At 48.5% G+C, this 18,571-nt stretch overlaps 1 protein-coding gene across 2 annotated transcripts in view; it reads left to right on the top strand.

The window, feature by feature from the left end:
• Positions 1 to 860: 860 nt before the first annotated feature.
• CFAP77 (cilia and flagella associated protein 77) overlaps positions 861 to 18,571 on the top strand; it is a 159,754-nt gene continuing 142,043 nt past the window's right edge. For both annotated transcript variants that reach the window (XM_032257686.1, XM_032257687.1), the window contains exon 1: positions 861 to 1,280. In XM_032257686.1, the coding sequence (XP_032113577.1) occupies positions 1,086 to 1,280 (195 nt within the window). In that variant the 5' untranslated portion in view covers positions 861 to 1,085. The remainder of the gene's footprint in view (positions 1,281 to 18,571) is intronic.

Below are 18,571 nucleotides of genomic sequence, written 5' to 3' on the forward strand. Positions count from 1 at the left end.
TGTGAATCTTCGTTTTTCCTTTTTTGGCGCATGGTCTCATTCTGTGATCCAGACTGGAGTGCAGTTGCCCAAACACGGCTCACTGTAGTCTCAACCTCTTCAAGCGATCCTCCTGCCTCAGCCTCCCTCATAGCTGGGCCTCCAGGTGTGTGCCACTACACCTGGCTAATTTTTAAAATTGTTGGTAGGGATGAGACCTCACCATGTTGCCCAGGCTGGTCTCAAACTCCTGGGCTCAGGCCATCCTCTCTCCTAGGCTTCCCAAAGCAATGGGATTACACGGGTGAGCCACCGAGCCCAGCCCAAATCTATACTGTTCAATTTCCCTTCATTCTGTTGCTTAGATTTGGGAACCATTGATCTAATCCTACTCTAGACTTTCCTTGTCACCCATCTCACAGGAAGAAGAAGAAAACAGTCCTTAGGATCCAAGAAGGTGACTCGCTTGAGTCCACCCGGTGGGTCGACATCAGCATCAGGGTTGGAATGCGTTTTGTGCTGTCTCAGGTGTGTGGGGGGCGCAGGGAGCAGAGGTGCGGACAGGTTGTGAGTAGAATGGGGGTGGGCGGAGGATGGAGTCTTTAACTTGGAAGGCAAGTGTAAATGACCCTCTAGAGCCACGCTGCTTTGAACAGAGCCCACTGGAGATTCTCGGTTCTCCTATATCGATTCAGGAAAACTCCAAGAAAGTCCACACTGGTAGCCACCAAGAGTTTCTTGAAGGAAAAGGACAAGCAGAACCAGGCACTGTTGGCGTCCCGTCGCCAAGGAGACGGGCCGTTGCAATCGTCCTCCAGGGGTGGCCTTGATTTCCTTTCCTCTCCCAGTTCGCAGCACGAAGCCCAGGAGACGCCCTGAGGATCCCGTGGGGCTTCCGCAGTGATTGAGGGATGCTTGCAACGAGGGGCCGGCGCGGGGGTGGCGCACCTGGCTCCGGAGAGGTCCCGGCATCCGAGTCCCCCCCCCCAGGGTCCCGGTGGTGCGGCCCGGGTCGAGAGGCCGGAACCTTGGAGCTCCCGGCTGGCCCCGGCGTGGGGAAGTGCGCCTGACCCAACCTTCGGGCCGGCTCCCGGGAGACCCCAGGGATGCCAGAGGTCAGGAGCTTCCGCCAGGACCTCACGCGATGGAAGAAGCAGCAGCAGCCTGTGCGCCGCACGGTCAGCCAGATCTGCCCGCCCCCGCGGCGGCCCCTGACCGTGGCCGACATCCGTCCCGGCATGGAGAACGAGCGGCTGGGGGTCGTGCGGGACTCCATGTTTCAGAACCCACTCATCGTCAAGGTGAGCACCCCACGCTCACCTCGCTTTCGCGCTCGCCGGCTCAGGGCACCCGCGCCGCTGGGGGTCCCCACCCTCCGCGCCCTGGCCCCGCGGCCCCGGGTCCGAGCGCAGGTCGGGAAGCTCCAGCTCTGGTACAGACAGGCCTGGACCCCCGTGCCGGTCGCGTCGCCTCTCTGAGCCTCGGTTTCCCCATCCTCAAAGTGGGATGATAATGGCATCACCAAAGGGACTGATTGGGAAGATTGAATAGGGTAATTTTGTGGGACCCCAGGACAGCGCCTGACATGGGGTAAGGCTGCAATGGGGGGCTGCTGTGGTTTCCCACAGAGTGACAGGTCGCATACGCCCAGCCTAGGTCCTGGCTGCCAGCCCTCCCAGGCTAAAGGCCGCCTCTCCGGTTCCCCTGCAAGCCTGGGCAACATCTACGCAGCTGGGGCTCCGAGTCTGTCCGGAAGTATCACGTCTTAAGTTTGTTTCCGTCCAATCACACTCATTCTTACCCAAATCACAAGCCTCGGGGCGAATTTATCTTTCGCCACTGGAGGGCAGTGAGCCTTTAAAAATGCGCTCCGCGTCCCAGGTGCGGGAGTGGAAGGCGCAGGTGGTAGCGGTGGATTCAGCAACAATTATTTGTGTGACCGCCAGGCGCTGGGTAGAGCTCAGAGGTGGTGGCGGCGGTTTGTTTTTGTTTTGGAGAAAAGGGAACCCTTGCTAGAATTAACTGAGTTAATTGGTTCCTGGCAACATTGACTTCCTCCTCTTGCCTTCCCTGAACTCTGTCCCGCAGAGGAGGGCTGACTTACCGCACTCGTGCCTTTCCATCGAATAGCCCCTCCCCTCCCAAAGTGGAACAAGGTCCTTCACTTACTTCTAGGTGAGAAGAGCCACTCTCCGTGGACAGGCAGGACCGGCAGGGGGGGCTCACTATCCTGGGATCAAGGAGGGAATCACGTCCGCCACCTCTGACTACCTGCGTTAAGGTTAGGTCGTTGCTTTTGTTCAAGTGGTTAGTAGTGAGCCAATTTCTTCCTACTGAAGTGTCAAGTGAGGGCGTGTGGGGTTATTCTCCATGGTGAATTAGGGTGCGGTGCCCACCTGACCGATGTGTACATACACACATACACATGCATATATGCATTTGTGTATGCACCCATATACATAGTTTACATCTATCATGTATACATGTGTGCATATGTACAATACACATGTACATATGTGTAAAATGTATGTACACATATATGTACATTTCCCCCTTCTTTTCCTTTTGCTTCCCCCGCCCCACCCAGCTCTCTCAAGGACAACATTTGGCCTCTGGATGGCACTAGCTGAACAGCTTTCAGGACCAATTCAATCCCTGATTTCTGAACCCAAGCTTAGGAAAATGTACAGGAGATGACTCACCGGCGACTGGGGTTCTGTCTTCAGGGCACAGGATGCAGAGCAGGTCTGCCCTGGCACCTGGTGACCGTGGCCGAGCATCAGGGACCCACGTCCAGGCTCCTGCTCTCGGGTGATGGAGGCTGGGGTTCTTTGCTTCCATCAGGGGCCGCCAGGGGGCAGCCTTTACCTCTGACTTTGCTTCGCGTGTTCTCTGTAAGGTACTTCCTGGGGCCGTTTCATAGAGTATTAGACTATCTTATAACTTTAGAGGTCAAAACCTGACCTAAATAAAAGTTGGCAGAGAAATTGACCACAAAAGGGAACCTTGACTGTTACCAGACCCCTTTTGCAAAATGAGCACACTGAGGACACCTCTGTTGGGTTTTTTTTTGCTCAAGGTTTTGGCAGAGCGTGGGTTTGCAGCCACATTCACTAACTCCCAGCCCAGCATTATTTTTACCACTCCAAGCAGCTTCCTGCATTAGTTTTTTTAAATTATGAAAAAACTTTGGGGGTTTTAACTTTAAGGAAAAAGAGAAAATGGAAAATATGTGAGGTTGTAGAGCTTTAAGATGTTTCTCTTTTCATGTTATGGGATATTTCTACTGAGCTTGGCTTGTGGATTTCTTCACTGTGGCATGTTAGTTTCACCATCACAGATTTTCAGTTCTCGGTGGTAGTGTGTGCCTCCCCGCTATGCGTGGTAGAGGTTGGGAGTGCAATCTGCCTTGGTGTCTTTAGGGGAGTGATTAGAACTAAAGCATATTTTGGTTTCGTCTAAGTCTGAACCTGAAGGTGTGCATCTATATTGGAAGACTATAGCATCTTAGAAATAGGCATTTATTCTACCATATTGGGAGATTGTTTCTTGAGTTGTTTTCTCCAATGAATAGGATCTGCATCTTTTTAAAATTAAAATGTAGAAGCACTGACTGAACAAATCTAGCAGTGTTATTTCACATCCAACGAATTTACCAAGCTGTGTACAAATCAGTTATTCAAGAACACGTCTGCAAGATACCACAGTAAGCAACTGAAAAGTGAAAAACGGAGACATCCAAGCAGGTATTTACAAATGCTCAACAACCATTTGCCTCATTTAAAACCAAGTCAACTGGTTATTTAATGGGAGTGATTGAATCAAGTCGGTGCTTTATGTGGCCACAAACGATGTCTCTATTTTCCATTAGAAAAGCTTTCTACCCTCGTGTAGACAGTGATGTACAGTTGGCCAGTTTTCCTTCAAATGTGACTCTCTGGGAAGAATAAAATTAAATAGAGAAAGAACCAAGCTTCTCCCTGCTTGATTCTCATTTCCCCAGAATTCTGTGACTCCACATAGAATCCTGCTACAATAGCCTTCAAGACTCCTTCACAAAACCTGTCAGGGTGGCACCTTTCCTGCCATCAGAACTCAGCTGATAACCTGTCAATACAATTATAGGGAGAGACTGCTTGGTTTGCGCCCCTGACAGCCTTGAATCTTCTGTCACCCTGGAGAGGCTGCCTGTGTACAGGGGTGGAATTTATGGAATCGAACACCCTTAGAAAGTGCAAATGATTGCGGCACTGGATTTTTTCATAATTTATTACTGACTTTGTTTTTCTGTGGGGTTTTATGTCACCAATAAGAAGTGCATGCATTTGTAAAATAGAATCACAGAATAGACACAGCCTTTGGGGCTGGAAGGAATCTTACAAACACCTATCTAGTCCACCTTCTTTTTGGAGGAGATCAAGGCCTAGTGAGGGGAACAGACTCATCTGAGGTGCTATCCTCACCTGGTGGCAGAAGGGGGATGAGACTCGGGTCTCTCCTGGATTCCAGCCCCATGTTCTTTTGGCCACAACATACGGTTAATTAACCAATGACAATTCAGGTTGGTAACATCTTGTATAGCAGGCAGTCAAAAAGTGTTCACAGATGAATCAGATTCCAGTATCATTTCATTCAGTGTTCCTTCCAAAGTGAGCTCTACTGATTTCTTAGGACTTTTTGCAGCCAAGAAATATTTGTTGGAGGTTTACTAAGTGCCCAGCACCACCCTAAGCTTTCGTGGGGGCATAGAAACAGGGTTAGAATTCAGCGTTGCTGCGTTTCACAGGAGTTAACCATTTACTATTTAGCTGGGGAGATGGTATATGTACACACGTTTATAAATGCAGATAGAGATGAACGCACAGGGGCACAGCACAGCACCTGACGTAAGGAATGCTCTTGGGAAAGGTTAGGTCTTATTGTTACACACACACACACACACACACACACACACACACACACAAGCTTGCATGCACAAATCAGACAGACACTGTGATGGGTGACCACCCCCATAAGTTTTTGAGTGAGCTGCATTGCCCAGCAGAGTTCAGATTTTCAGGAAGGGAACTCAGGGCAGGTCTCAGGGACTTGGAACCAGACCTTGAAAAGTGAAAAAGCAGAGTTGGGAAGGTCATTCAGCTCAATTCTGCCTTCCTTAGATCCTAAATGTTTGTAGGTTTTCACCCCAACTTGAGTCCTAGTTTACAAGACCCGGTGCTGCTGCTGGGATCATTATCATGATCATCACGAGGAGGCGTTTATTTAGAGCCAGTGTGTTCAAATTGGGTGCTCTGCAGAATTAGGCAACCACACCGTGCCCACTAATAGCTTAACATCTCTAATAAATATTGATGCCGGTGAACATAAAGGCACGGAGAGAGACCAACACAAAGAAGGCAGGCAGACAAAAGTGCAGTCGTACAAATATCCCAGCGTGGGTCAGTATTTTTATTACATTTGAGTACAATGTGAAAATGTTACATGCAGCTTTATTGTTGAGGAGAATATACCCCTGATTGCTGCAATCCGTTTACATTCAATTACAATGTAATAGGAGAAAATAAACCCTTAGGAAGGGATTAAAAATCGAGCTGCCCGTCCTCATGGCCCCGTCTTGGCGGGCCAGTGGGCTGTTTTCCTTTTTCTAGGGAGTGCTGTGGGTTTATCCATCCTTGCAGCTCTCTCCCTCTTGGTCCTTTTTCCCTTTTTTTTTTTTTTCTTTTTAAATCAAAGCCTCCCGATTCCAGGTGCCCAGGCACATTCTTCAGTGAGTCGGGCTGAGGCAGGAAACTCACCCCCCTGCCCAGACCTGTGGCCATTTCAGAAAGCCGAGCTGCCCCCTCCACTGGCTTGTCACCACCGTGGGGCAGCCGCTGCCCTGACGGAGAAGCCTGCTGTCCTCTTTGTCCCTCTGAAGAAGGTGTGCTTTGGCTCTGAAGCATTAATTAACAGCAGACCTCAGCACTTGGGTTCCTCCTGTTGAACTCAGCACCTCCCCATTATGTGGCTCTCAGGACGCTGCGGTGGCGTGGCGGGAAGGCCATTTCTCCAGGAAGAATTCTGAGGCCAGAGTGAACTAATCAGAGGTCCCTTCTCACACCTTCTAGAGCGTTCCAGGCTCAAGCGTTCGTCACTGTATAATTCTGCCTGCTTGTTCCTCATTTTGAAAGACAAAGTTTCCTTCGTTTACAGCTGACCTTGCAGACAAAATTTCAAAACCCCATTATTTATTTATTTATTTATTTATTTTTGAGAAGGAGTCTTGCTCTGTTGCCAGGCTGGAGGGCAGTGGTGCAATCTTGGCTCACTGCAACCTCCATCTGCCGGGTTCAAGAGATTCCCCTGCCTCAGCCTCCTGAGTAGCTGGGACTACAGGTCCACCACGCCTGGCTAATTTTTTGTATTTTATTTAGTAGAGACAGGGTTTCATCATGGCTAGGCTAGTCTTGAACTCCTGACCTCGTGATCTGCCCACCTTGGTCTCCCAAAGTGCTGGGACTACAGGCGTGAATCACCGCGCCTGGCCAAAACCCCATTTTCTATTGCAGTGGTCTGCAAGCTCTTCTGTGGTCTTCAGGAGCATTGGAGGTCTCATAAAATATCTGATTCCAAAAGCCTTTTAAGAAAATGCGTCTTTAAAGTTTAATACAAAATCAATAAAATTAAATGTAATTTATATGAAATGCTAACGGTGGAGACCACCATCACGTGAGCTATGCTTGGAGTTTGCTAGTTTTGGAGTGTTAGCTCTGTGTTTGTGTGTGGAGTGCTCGTAAATGTGTCACAGACAATGAAGATTATACCAGGCATAAGACTTTGAGGCTGAGTAGGACAGTGTGCCGAGGGCTTCGCGATGGGTCCTGAGACCTAGGCTGTTGTTAAACCTTAGACCCGCCTGTTGGGCTCTCACGACTGCTTCAAGACTCTAAGGTTGGCTGGGCAAAAGCAAGGGAAGGCACACAGTCACCTCATCCAGTGTCTGGTTGATTTTAGCCTGTGCTAAACTGTTGAGTGCTTCTCATCTGATCTTTTGTATTCTTTTTTTTTTTTTTTTTTTTTTGAGACTGAATTTTGCTCTTATTGCCCAGGCTGAAGTACAATGGTGCCATCTCCGTTCATTGCAACCTCCACCTCCTGGGTTGGAGCGATTCTCCTGCCTCAGCCTCTCAAGTAGCTGGGATTACAGGCATGCACCCCCACGCCCAGCTAATTTTGTATACTTTTTTAGTAGAGACTGTTGTATTTGACCGGAGCGTAGAAAGTTACCACAAGACAAAAGTATGCCAGATTGCAGGGTCATTTATTATGCCGGCGACCACAGAGGACTCACGTCTCTCCAACCTGTGGTGGTAACAGGAGGGTGCCACGATTTTTTATACCCGAAAAACCACCTTGGGAGTGGGGGTGAGGGGCGGGGATGGGGATGAAAAGGCTTCAGACATTCTGAGGGCTAGTGGATTCTGTAAATTACCTCCTGGGCAGAGATGAGGGTGGGGGTCCCCGGACATTCCAAGGGATGGGGACTTTTGTCATTCCGTTTGTTACTTAAGTGGTTTACAGAAGTCAAGATAAACATTTGTTTACACATTATCTGGTTAAGGTGGAAATCACAGACCTTAGTTACTTATTACAAGCCACAGGAGCCAGGATGGAACTAGCTTGGGCTGCTTAGTCTGGCAATTGCCGGTAAGCAAAGGCTAGCAATTCTGGCAGTTACTGATAAGAAAAGGTAAGCAGCTTTACATAGTTTTGAAGAACAAACAGCAGTTCTATTCACAGAGGCCAAGGACAGTAGTTATTGTGAGGAGAATGGGGCAGCCACTTCAACTTATCTAAAAACAGTTTTGCATTTTATAAAATAGTTTTGCTCTGGTTCTGGCTCTAGGCCAGCACAATATCACAAGACGGGGTTTCTCCATGTTGGTCAGGCTGGTCTCAAACCCCTGACCTCAGGTGATCCACCCACCTCAGCCTCCCAAAGTGTGGATTACAGGCGTGAGCCACCGAGCCTGGCCTCTTTTTTTTTTTTTTTTTTTGAGACAGAATCTCACTCTGTTGCCCAGGCTGGAGTGCAGTGGTGTGATCTTGGCTCCACCTCCTGGATTCAAGTGATTCTCCTGCCTCAGCCTCCTGAGTAGCTGGGATTACAGGCATACACCACCACGCCTGGCTAATTTTTGTATTTTTAGTAGAGACGGGGTTTTACCGTGTTGGTCGTGCTGGTCTCAAACTCCTGACCTCAAGTGATCTGCCTGCCTTGGCCTCCAAAGTGCTGGGATTACAGGTGTGAACCTCCACACCCAGCTGATCTTTTGTATTAGTTTCTTAAAATGCCAGCATTTGTTGGTCGTTCGTAATGATTCGACTTTAAATAAAATTGTGCCTGGAATCTTCCTTCAAGTCCCTGCATCAGTATGTGAGGACCACAGTATAAATGAGGACGGCTGTTAAAATGATTCCAGGCTGCAGCTTTTGTTTAGACACAACCACAAAAGATATAGAAATAGGTTGGTTGCCCAGGCAGATAGCAGAGCACAGCTAGTTGAGCAGAGCGGAAGCCAGCGGAGTGGCGTAGATGCCCAGCTTTGGAGCAAGCAGATCCCAGAGTGAGTTCTGTCTCAGCCACTTACTGGCTCTGCCATCCGAGCGAGGCTACTTATCCCTTAAGCCTCAGTTTCCCCTACTTTAAAATGGAATGGTAGTAGCACCCCAGCATGGGAGAGTTTTGAGGATTCAGTGGGACATGCAGGCAGGATCTGGCCCAGGAGAGAGCTTAATAATTGAGCATTTTGTTATTTTCCATTATCCCGAGTCCAGATGTTTATGTTTCTCAAAGCTTCCTTATTGGTCTCAGCAACTGACTTTAAGAAAATGTTAAACGTCTGAACTTAAATACAGAATGAGACAAATCCACCTAAGTGCTAACATTTTTCCCCCTTTCTGTACTCACCGAAAAATACTGTCGCCCACTGTTTCCTGTGGCCATGTGCCCTGGGGCAGATGGGCGTGCCCTAGCTGAGAGTGAAGCCATCCAATTCCTAACACTCATGCCGAGCTTACCTTTGAGGGTTCTTGGGCAAGTGGCTTAATTTCTCAGCCTGAGTTTCCTCATTTGGAGAGCTTGGGTACTAAGACCTACCCCACCTACATCTCGAGGTTGTAATGTGGTTGGATTCAAATGAGATATTATATGACGGAAGAGATTATGGCATTGTGGAATGAGGCCTGGAGTGTTTGTTTGTTTGTTTGTTTTGAGACAGAGTCTTGCTCTGTTGCCAGGCTGGAGTGCAGTGGCATGATCTCAGCTCACTGCAGCCTCCACCTCCAGGATTGAAGTGATTCTCCTGCCTCAGCCTCCTAAGTAGCTGAGACTACAGGCATGTGCCACCATGCCCGGCTAATTTTTACATTTTTAATAGAGACCGGTTTCACCATGTTGGCCAGGATGATCTTGATCTCTTGACCTTGTGATCCACTTGCCTCGGCCTTCCAAAGTGCTGGGATTACAGGCGTGAGCCACTGTGCCCGGCCCTTTTTTTTTGAGATAGTTTCGCTCTTGTTGCCCAGGCTAGAGTGCAAATGGCACGATCTTGGCTCACTGCAACCTCTGCCTCCTGGGTTCAAGCGATTCTCCTGCCTCAGCCTCCTGAGTAGCTGGGATTACAAGCATGTGTCACCATGCCCGGCTAATTTTTGTATTTTTAGTAGAGACGGGGTTTCTCCATGTTGGTCAGGCTGGTCTTGAACTCCTGACCTCAGGTGATCCACCTGAGGAGGCCAGGAGTTCTTAATTGAGGGGGGCAATTTTGCTCCCCAGGGAACATTGGGCCATATCTAGAGACGTTTTTGGTTATTGCACCTGGGGAGGGGGTCCTAGTGGCGTCTGGTGGGCAGACGCCAGAGATGCTGCTCAGCGTCCTGCTATATACAGGACAGTGCCTCCCCACCCCAAAACAAGGAATCCTCTAGCCCCAAATGTCCATAGTGCCAAGGCTGAGAAGCCCCGAACCAGGAGACATAAAGCAGACGTGGGAATCCCGTTCTCCTTCACCCATGGTTCATGGTCTCTTGAAACCTAATGCAAAGACTCTAGACAGAAGGCGGTTTGGTTTTAATTGCTTCTCTACCCATTGCTTGTTTCTGATTGTCTTCCTCCCATACATGTTATGGCTATTTAAAATTCCCCTCTTTGAATCCATTTCCTTTCCCTGCGCGATGTAGCTTACATAAGTTTGCTAGCTTTTGTCTGAGACTTGTCAATCTCTAGCCTCACCCATGTTGTCGTTTAAAAAACTCAAAAGCATTTCCAGCAATCCATACAGTGTGGCTCCATAATTCATTAGATAAGCTAATTAGCAAAGGGGCCGATTTGTTGAGTAATCACTGACCGGGAGACAAGCTTTGTTTCCCTGGTGCACCAGCTTCCAAGCATTTGGTTTGGTTTGGTTTGGTTTTCCCCAGCACGAACTAATCTAAGATTTAAAACAAAATTGATTTAGTACACCAGAAGTTAAACTCACAGTGGGCCAGGACCACATCGAAGACTTCATGCTCTGATTGTGACACTAAATACAGCATTTCAGGGAAGCAAATAAATACGCTTTATAAAGAAAACAGCTGTATTTTTCCACCTATAATCATTTAAAGACACATCAGGGTTTGGGCAGGAAACTGACAGACATGGGTCAATGAACAGAAAGGTCAACATGAGTAGCACACAGGAGGCAGAATGGCCACCAAAAGGATTGCAGAAAACACATGATGAGCCAAAAAGAGGGACTTTGATCTTTTATATGAACCAAACAATACATATTTGGGAGACCAGTGAACTCAGAAGCATACAAGATAAATTTCTTTGTGTGGCTCGAAATCCTTTGTGTTTGTCCAGAAGAATGAAAGCGGAGACTCAGAACTCTTTGATTTCAAGGTATGTGTGGCATTAGTGAGAGGCCACACCACTGCCAGGTGGCTGGCTGTTTGTAACCAATAGTGTGGCGGCTAAGCCGGACCGTGGCATCCGAGAAACAGCCCTGGTGATCCAAAGCTCGGGTTTCACAGCCTCCCACAAAGATGGGGCACCCAAAGGGCAACGAGAGAGGCGATCTTTCGGCCACAGCATTTCTGTGGAGGGAATCAGAAAATGTACTGGCAGTTTTATTAGTTAATTTACTGGACAATAGTGAGTTTGGCTGTGTCACCACATTAAAATGCCATCAAAATGTTCCCATTATGTAGAATTGCATTTATATTTTCCATCTGCCTCCTAGGAGATCTTTAAGAGCCAAGATGTTGGCTTTTTTTTTTTTTTTTTTGGTATCTGCATTTAAGACTGCTAATGAGCCCATCAGCCAATGAGCAAATATTTATCGAACGCCTACAATGTGCAAGGGACCATAGGAAACACAAGAGATTGAAGACTTTGTTTCCAAGAAGTTGTGGTCTGATCAGGGAGAACCAGACTTTGCACATTAAAACCTGTTAGTTATTAAAGGTGGGTGGCTAGGGGCAGTGACTCACACCTGTAATCCCAGTACTTTGGGAGGCTGAGGCAGGAGGATTGCTTGAGCCCAGGAGTTCGAAACCAGCCTGGGTAACATAATGAGACCTGGCATCCACAAAATTTAAAACAATTAGCTGGGTGTGGTAGTGTGCACCTGTGGTCTCAGCTACTCAGGAAACTGAAGCAGAAGGATCACCTGAGCCCGGGAGGTTGAGGCTGCAGTGAGCTATGATCACACCACTTACTCCAGCCTGGGTGACAGAGCAATACCCTGCCTCAAAAATAAGAGAAAATAAAAAAAAAAGGAAAGAGAGGTGATGAGAGGCCAGAATGCCACATTTAAGACTTGAGGCAGGAGCAGTGTCGGGGCTTTCCAGGCAGCTCAGAGAGCTGGTGAGGTTGTGCTGGGCCTGTAGGATAGGCTGGATTCCACTGGGGGAACAGGACGGGAAGGGGACACCTGGATCAAAGTCGCATCACCTGGAATGAGCAAGGTGTTCTCAGCAGGAATAGACACACCTGTAATCCCAGCACTTTGGGAGGCCAAGGTAGGCAGATCACTTAAGGCCAGGAGTTCAAGATCAGCCTGGCCAACATGGTGAAACCCTGTCTCTACTAAAAATACAAAAAAAAAAAAAAAATATTAGCTGGGTGTGGTGGTGCACACCTATAATCCCAGGTACTCAGGAGGCTGAGGCTGGAGAATCACTTGAGCCTAGGAGGCGGAGGTTACTGTGAGCCGAGATCATGCCACTGCACTCTAGCCTGGGTGACAGAATGAGACTCTGTCTCAAAAACATAAAAAAAAAAAAAAAAAAAAAAGAACAGAACAACAGCTCTATGATTCTGTGCATTGATTCACTCACTGCTTTAATTAGACACTTTTTGAGTACATACCAGCCACAGTGCCAGGCACCAATGATACAGGGGTAAACCCACCTGGATATAGGCTTTGTCCTTGAAGAGCTTACAATTTAGCAGGCAGAAGCAGACATAGATGAAAATCAACAGCAAAGTGGTACAGATGTGGCTGCAGCTGTCTGGACAGGATCCATGCCCAGCACTGAAGACAGCTCCATCTTTACCTGGATGAGAGGAGAAGAGGAAAGCTCTCATAGGCTGATGGCTTGGGCTGAGTCTTTCTTTCTTTCTTTCTTTCTTTCTTTTTTTTGAGACAGAGTCTTGCTCTGTTGCCCAGGCTGGAATGCAGTGGCATGATCTCAGATCTCAGCTTGCTGCAACCTCCACCTCCTGGGTTCAAGCAATTCTCCTGCCTTAGCCTCCTGAGTAGCTGGGATTACAGGCACCTGCCACCACACCTGGCTAATTTTTGTATTTTTAATAGAGATGGGGTTTTTACCATGTTGGCCAGGCTGGCCTCGAACTCCCGACCTCAGGTGATCTGCCTGCCTTGGCCTCCCAAAGTGCTGGGATTACAGGTGTGAGCCAGCGCACCCAGCATGGGCTGAGTCTTGACACAAAGATTAGCCAGTATGTGTGGGGGACTGAAGAGGTGGGGGCAGAGGGAGATCCAGGTTTTGCCGGGCTTGACGTTTATGCAATCTTGGTCTCCCTCTTTAAGAAACAGAATGCAAAATTACAAATAATTTTGAAAATTAAGTCCCAGGCTTTGGAATGGGCCCTGTGCTGGAGAGTGATCCTGAAGCTAAACTTCACTAGTTTCATGGTAAATCAACTCTGGGAGAGAAAAAGCTTCCCAGGAAGAGGGATAGCGTGGTCTTCAGGGCTGGAGTTTGGGGGGATGCACTCCGGACCATTAGGCTTGAGGATCCTCGGTTCTTCCCCAGGCCTCGTGACATTCAGTCATTCATTCATTTGTTCACTAAGCATTGCACAGTTCCCACGGGCCGGGCACACGGGCACTGGCACCACAGTGAGGCGTTCAGTCTGCTGCACACTCTCATTGGCTCTGAAACCTCGAGTGAGTTGCTAGATGTTTCTAAACCTTGATTCTGCACACCTGAGGGGCTTCTCGCCCATCTTTCATTTTGCTCATTTGACCATTTGCAAAATGTTTATTGAGGAGCTGTGATGTGTGCTGGGCCTTGGGGAACACCTCAGTGGATAGGACAGTCTTAGTCCCTGCCAGCAGGTGGCCCCTTTTTTTTTTGAGACAGAGTTTCGCCCTTGTCGCCCAGGCTGGAGTGCAATGGCCCGATCTTAGCTCACTGCAAGCTCCACCACCCAGGTTCAAGTGATTCTTCTGTTCAGCCTCCCAAGTAGCTGGAATTACAGGCATGTACTACCACGCCCAGCTAATTTTTGTCTTTTTTGTAGAGACGAGGGTTTCACCATGTTGGCCAGGCTGGTGTCAAATTCCTGACCTCAGGTGATTCGCCCACCTGGGCCTCCCAAAGTGCTGGCATTACAGGTGTGAGCTACCTCATCTGGCCCAGCAGGTGGCTTTCAAGGCCCTGGAGAAGACAGACAGTAAGCTGAGGACTCCTCACTCAGGGATACACATGGTGAAGGAGTGCAGGGCACTCAGAGGCTAGGGAAGTCCCACCTGGAGGATGCCTTGGATGCTACATTTTAGCCCGGCCTTTCAAGCTGTATGGTCCTGGTCAGTGAAGCGGTGCTGGAAGTAGAGTGTGCATGTGTCCGTGTTCGGGTGGGCAGTGGGACGAGACTGTTCCAGCCAAAACAGGAGATTTGAGAAGACCCGAAGGAAAAAGGAACCTGGAGCTTTGTAGGAAGAGGGCCAGGGGGCTGCAGTGAAGCAGCAGGTGAGGCTGGGCAGGAAGTCAGAGGCCAGGGACACCTGCAGGGGTCAAGGCAGGGGGAAGACACCTAACGGAGTACAAAGGGCTGAGAGACAGGTCCAGAAACCAGCAACAGGCGGCGGCAACCGCACCTCCCTCCCTGTACTGAAGGTGACAACAGGCCGACAAAGGGCTCCACTCTTGGCTGCAGTGTGCTGCGGCGTGACAGCTGGGATGGACATGTTAGTTGCATCCTGGTCCCTGCCCGGGCTGGGCACAGATGGCAGGATGTGTGCCTCCAGGCTGGTTTAGGGTTAGTGACTATAATTTGTTTACTTTTTGTAAGTTACACAAGCCCGAGTCTGCCGAGCTCTGTATTTTCACCGAGTCGTTTGAGGGAACCTGCCAGAGCAATTCCGAAGGGTCCCTTAGGGCTGAGTGCTGGGCTTCGCAGCTGCCTCCGAAACCTTTGCAAACCATCACTGAAGATTTTGCTGTCTCTGTAGGCACCCGGTGGGCATAAATTCGGAGGTTTAAGCAAGTCTTTGAAAAACTCCCCCTCTGAAAGGAAAGCGCCTGTTGGGCGAACCTGAAAGCTCAGTCTTTTCTTAGGCAGCCGCTTGCTTCCTGGGGAGATCTTCCCAGGATCACCTCGCAGGATGCTCACGGGCCTGACTTCTCCCGGAGTGGGGGCATGAGGAGGAGGCTGAACCTGGAGTCTGGGCTTCCAGGAGGCTCCTGGCTGTAGACCATTTGACCAGCTGACCCCCGACTGTGCCCGCTGACCGCAGCTGTCTTCTGTGCAATATGCTCTCTGTGTGCGGGGCGCTGTGCCTCTCCCTTACATCTGCATAACAATCCTGAGATGGGATGCCTATCATTCCCATTTTACAGATGCAGAAGCCGAGGCTTATGAAGGTTACACAGATTGCCCACAGTCATCCAGCTCATACCTGGAGGAGTCAGGCTTCCCACCAGGTCTGTCACTCCAAAGCCGGAGGTCATAACCTCAGAGCTCCTGTGCAGATCCAAAGAGCTTAGTGACAGCAGTGGCCATCACTTGTTGAGTACTTGGCCAAGTGCCAGATCTTTTACATGTGTTATCTCAACTCTGCAAGGTCCATGTCATGAGCCCAAAAAGGCTCAGAAACATGCCCAACATCACATGAAGGGTAAATGGCAGGATTGGGGCTTGCAGTGTGACCTGAGTGAGTCCACAGCGTGTCGAGCTTCCTACATGTTATGGCACACTGCCCATTACCCCAGGAGACCCCTTTGTCCTGATGGGAGAGAAGAATCCAGTTAAGCCATGTGCTTATCATCTGTGTCTATATCCATCTGAAGGGTCAAGCTCATCTGGGGATGTGTTTTCTGTTCTCCAAGCACCTTACAGTCTAGTTGGGCAGAAAAGTCGAATCACACACATGCACCTACAGCCAGAAGTTGACAGCACAAGGCTGAAATCAATGCAGCCAAGACGTCCATGGCTGTTAAAAAAAGAGTTAGGGACCAGGTGCAGTGACTCACGTATATAATCCCAGCACTTTGGGAGGCAGAGGTGGATGGATCACAAGGTCAGAAGTTCTAGACCAACCTGACCAACGTGGTGAAACCCCGTCTCTACTAAAAATACAAACATTAGATGGACATGGTGGTGCGTGCTTGTAATCCCAGCTACTTAGGAGGCTGAGGTGGGAGAATCATTTGAACCTGAGAGGTGGAGGTTGGAGTGAGCTGAGTCGGGCTATTGCATTCTAGCCTAGGTGACAGAGCGAGACTCCATCTCACAAAAAAAAAAAAAAAAAAAAAAAAAAAAGAGGAAGAGGGAGCAGCCCTGGCCTGTCCTGGTCCAGAAAGACCTGTGGAGTTGTTGGAGGGCTGAGAAGAGGAGGAAGGACAGGTGTACACAATGGCCAGACGAGGTGAGAAATTGGCTGTCTTGAGCTTGGGTGTGTTTTCAGGGGAAGACTGGAGGGAGCACGCTGTGAAGAAGGCGGCAGAGGAGGTCCCTGGGAAAGGGATGCTGGGATCAAGTGAGGACCGCTCTGGGAGCCTGCACTTTAGGTGTTACCTCTCGTAAGTTTAAAGAAGAGACTCGCATAAGGACACATGGATATCGGGTTTCCCATAGAAGTCAGATTTCAGGTTATTCCAAAGGTGCCTATCCGCCGGCCAGGGAGCCATGATGGCTGGGGGCAAAACCTCCATCAAGGCTGAGCAAAGGGGCCTCCCCCTTCTCAAAGGAAAGGCTCCCCTCCTCCTCTCCCAGCCAAGGCTCCCTCCTTCTCCCCACCTCCCTAATCAGAGAGAGCAAATTGTTATCAGATTAGCGCCAGCAATGAAAAGCACAGTCCCGCTCACCCTCGCAGTTAGTTAGCATTTAGATGGACTGGGACCGGGGCCCACACAATAGGCATCAAAGCCCGGCTCAGGGCGGCGGGAGGGATTAATTTCTTTAACCAACAGGCCTGATCTGGCCTAACTCATTACCCTGCCTTGTCAGTGTGGATGTTAGATTCGATTGAAGATTATACCATTTAGGCCTTTCCCTTGTTTTCTGCCGAAGCCGGGGCTATTGAATTGCACATTCTTGCGTCGCCCGTCAATACTCAGCGGCCTGAGGTTCTAATTCTGCTTCATTTAAACTTCATCAACTTTTCCAATCAAGTGGAAGGATCCGAAATAGGCTCTGTGAGCAGAAAGGCCCGATTCCCTTTGTCAGATAATTTATTCTGTTTTCTCCTCCCCCACTCCTTTGCTCTCTTTCTCTCTCCAGCCTCGCTCCCCAATCCCCTCTCTCAATGCTCCCCCCTCCTTATCCCCATGCTGAAAATGAGATTACAGTATTTAAATGACTATGGTAATCAATCTAGGGACCCCGAGCTGAGATTGAGGTTAATTTTTCTTAGCAGAACAAAGAAGCGTGATGCCTTTGGGGATGTGAAGGTGCAATCTGGGTTTCTTGCTTGTGTTTTTTTCCTCCCCCTGAAATTGCAGTTTTAGGAGTCTTTTCTTGTTACTAACTAGGCGCCGAGTGTGATTTTTAAAGGCGGCAGCACCTAAGAGAGCAGAAATGTAATTTTGAGCTGATAAACAGCTAACGGCCTTCAATCAACAATTTTAATAGGAAAAAAAAGTCACTTACATGATATGGGTACAGATCTAATGAAAGGGTGATCATTTACCTTATTTATTTTTAAACACACACGGAATAATTTCCCACTGTGTTAGAACTAGTAATTACAGCCACACCGTGCGCCCGTAAACTTCTGAATGAAGAGCCTTGTCACTCAGACGGCCCTCTTCCTGGCAGCTTGTGCTGCTATAAAAGTTGAGATTTTGTCATGTTTTGGCTAATTGGAAACCGGGTCATTATACCATTGAAAATCTACATGAAAGTGACTTGTTCAATTGTTACCTGAAGCATTCACAAGCCGGCCAGTCATTCTGCTGGGACCCCCCCCCCCCACCCAGCTTCTAAAACAGAGAGAATCAAAATATGTCTATTTCTTTGTCTCCCTTTGCTATCTTGTCAGAGCTGTTTTACATGCTGCCACCCAATGTTATCTTTTATTTGTGTCAGGAGAAAGGATTTGACAAGTTCAGTATACAATGTTCATTTGGCAAGACAAATTTTTCATACCAATTTTGAGTTCGGAAATGAAACTATCTTTCAACAGAATGAGCAGCATCATTTTTGGACAGACTTATTATGAGAGAGAGGATTGCAGAACTTTATTTCTTTGCATGATCCCAAAAAGTCTAATACATTTTTTTAAAAGTAGGCTCCCGTTTCCACCTGCAGCCCAAGTTGGGGGAAATAAGAAACAACCATAATGACTTTAAACAGGGAGGGCTAATGTCACATTCCCCCCTCCCTGCTCCCTGCCAGTTATTAAAAGGCTGGAATAAATTGTTCCTCTTCTATATTATAATGACTCTGTTGCAGACCCTTTAAACTGTGGGTGAGTTTCTGACAGTCGTCTACATTTGCAAAGCAAAATATTTATTAGCCATCATCGTTGGAAGCAGCAGCGGAACCTGAGGCAACCCTGCTCGTGCAGAGTGAGATCCCCCCACCCCTGTACCCACTTTCCATCACTGTTTGCCTAAAAGAGAAGACTCTCTCACCCTCTGTGCTACCAAATTCATTTGGGGCAGTGGTTTATGGTGACATTTTTCTTTCTTAGAGCAAATATTGACTCACCATGGGGAAATTAAAACTCCATTAGGCACCGCTACATTGTCGAGCAGCCTGCATTACAGCAGTCAAGCTACTATTAATTGGTTTCTTCCTCAGGAATAATTCAGGGAGGGCAGAGGCAGTGGAGAAAGAGAAGATGGATCTCAACCGTAATTCCTTAAAATG

The sequence above is a fragment of the Sapajus apella genome, unplaced genomic scaffold, assembly GCF_009761245.1.
Source record: "Sapajus apella isolate SASKATOON/1434 unplaced genomic scaffold, GSC_monkey_1.0 scaffold97, whole genome shotgun sequence".
Lineage (NCBI taxonomy): Eukaryota > Metazoa > Chordata > Mammalia > Primates > Cebidae > Sapajus > Sapajus apella.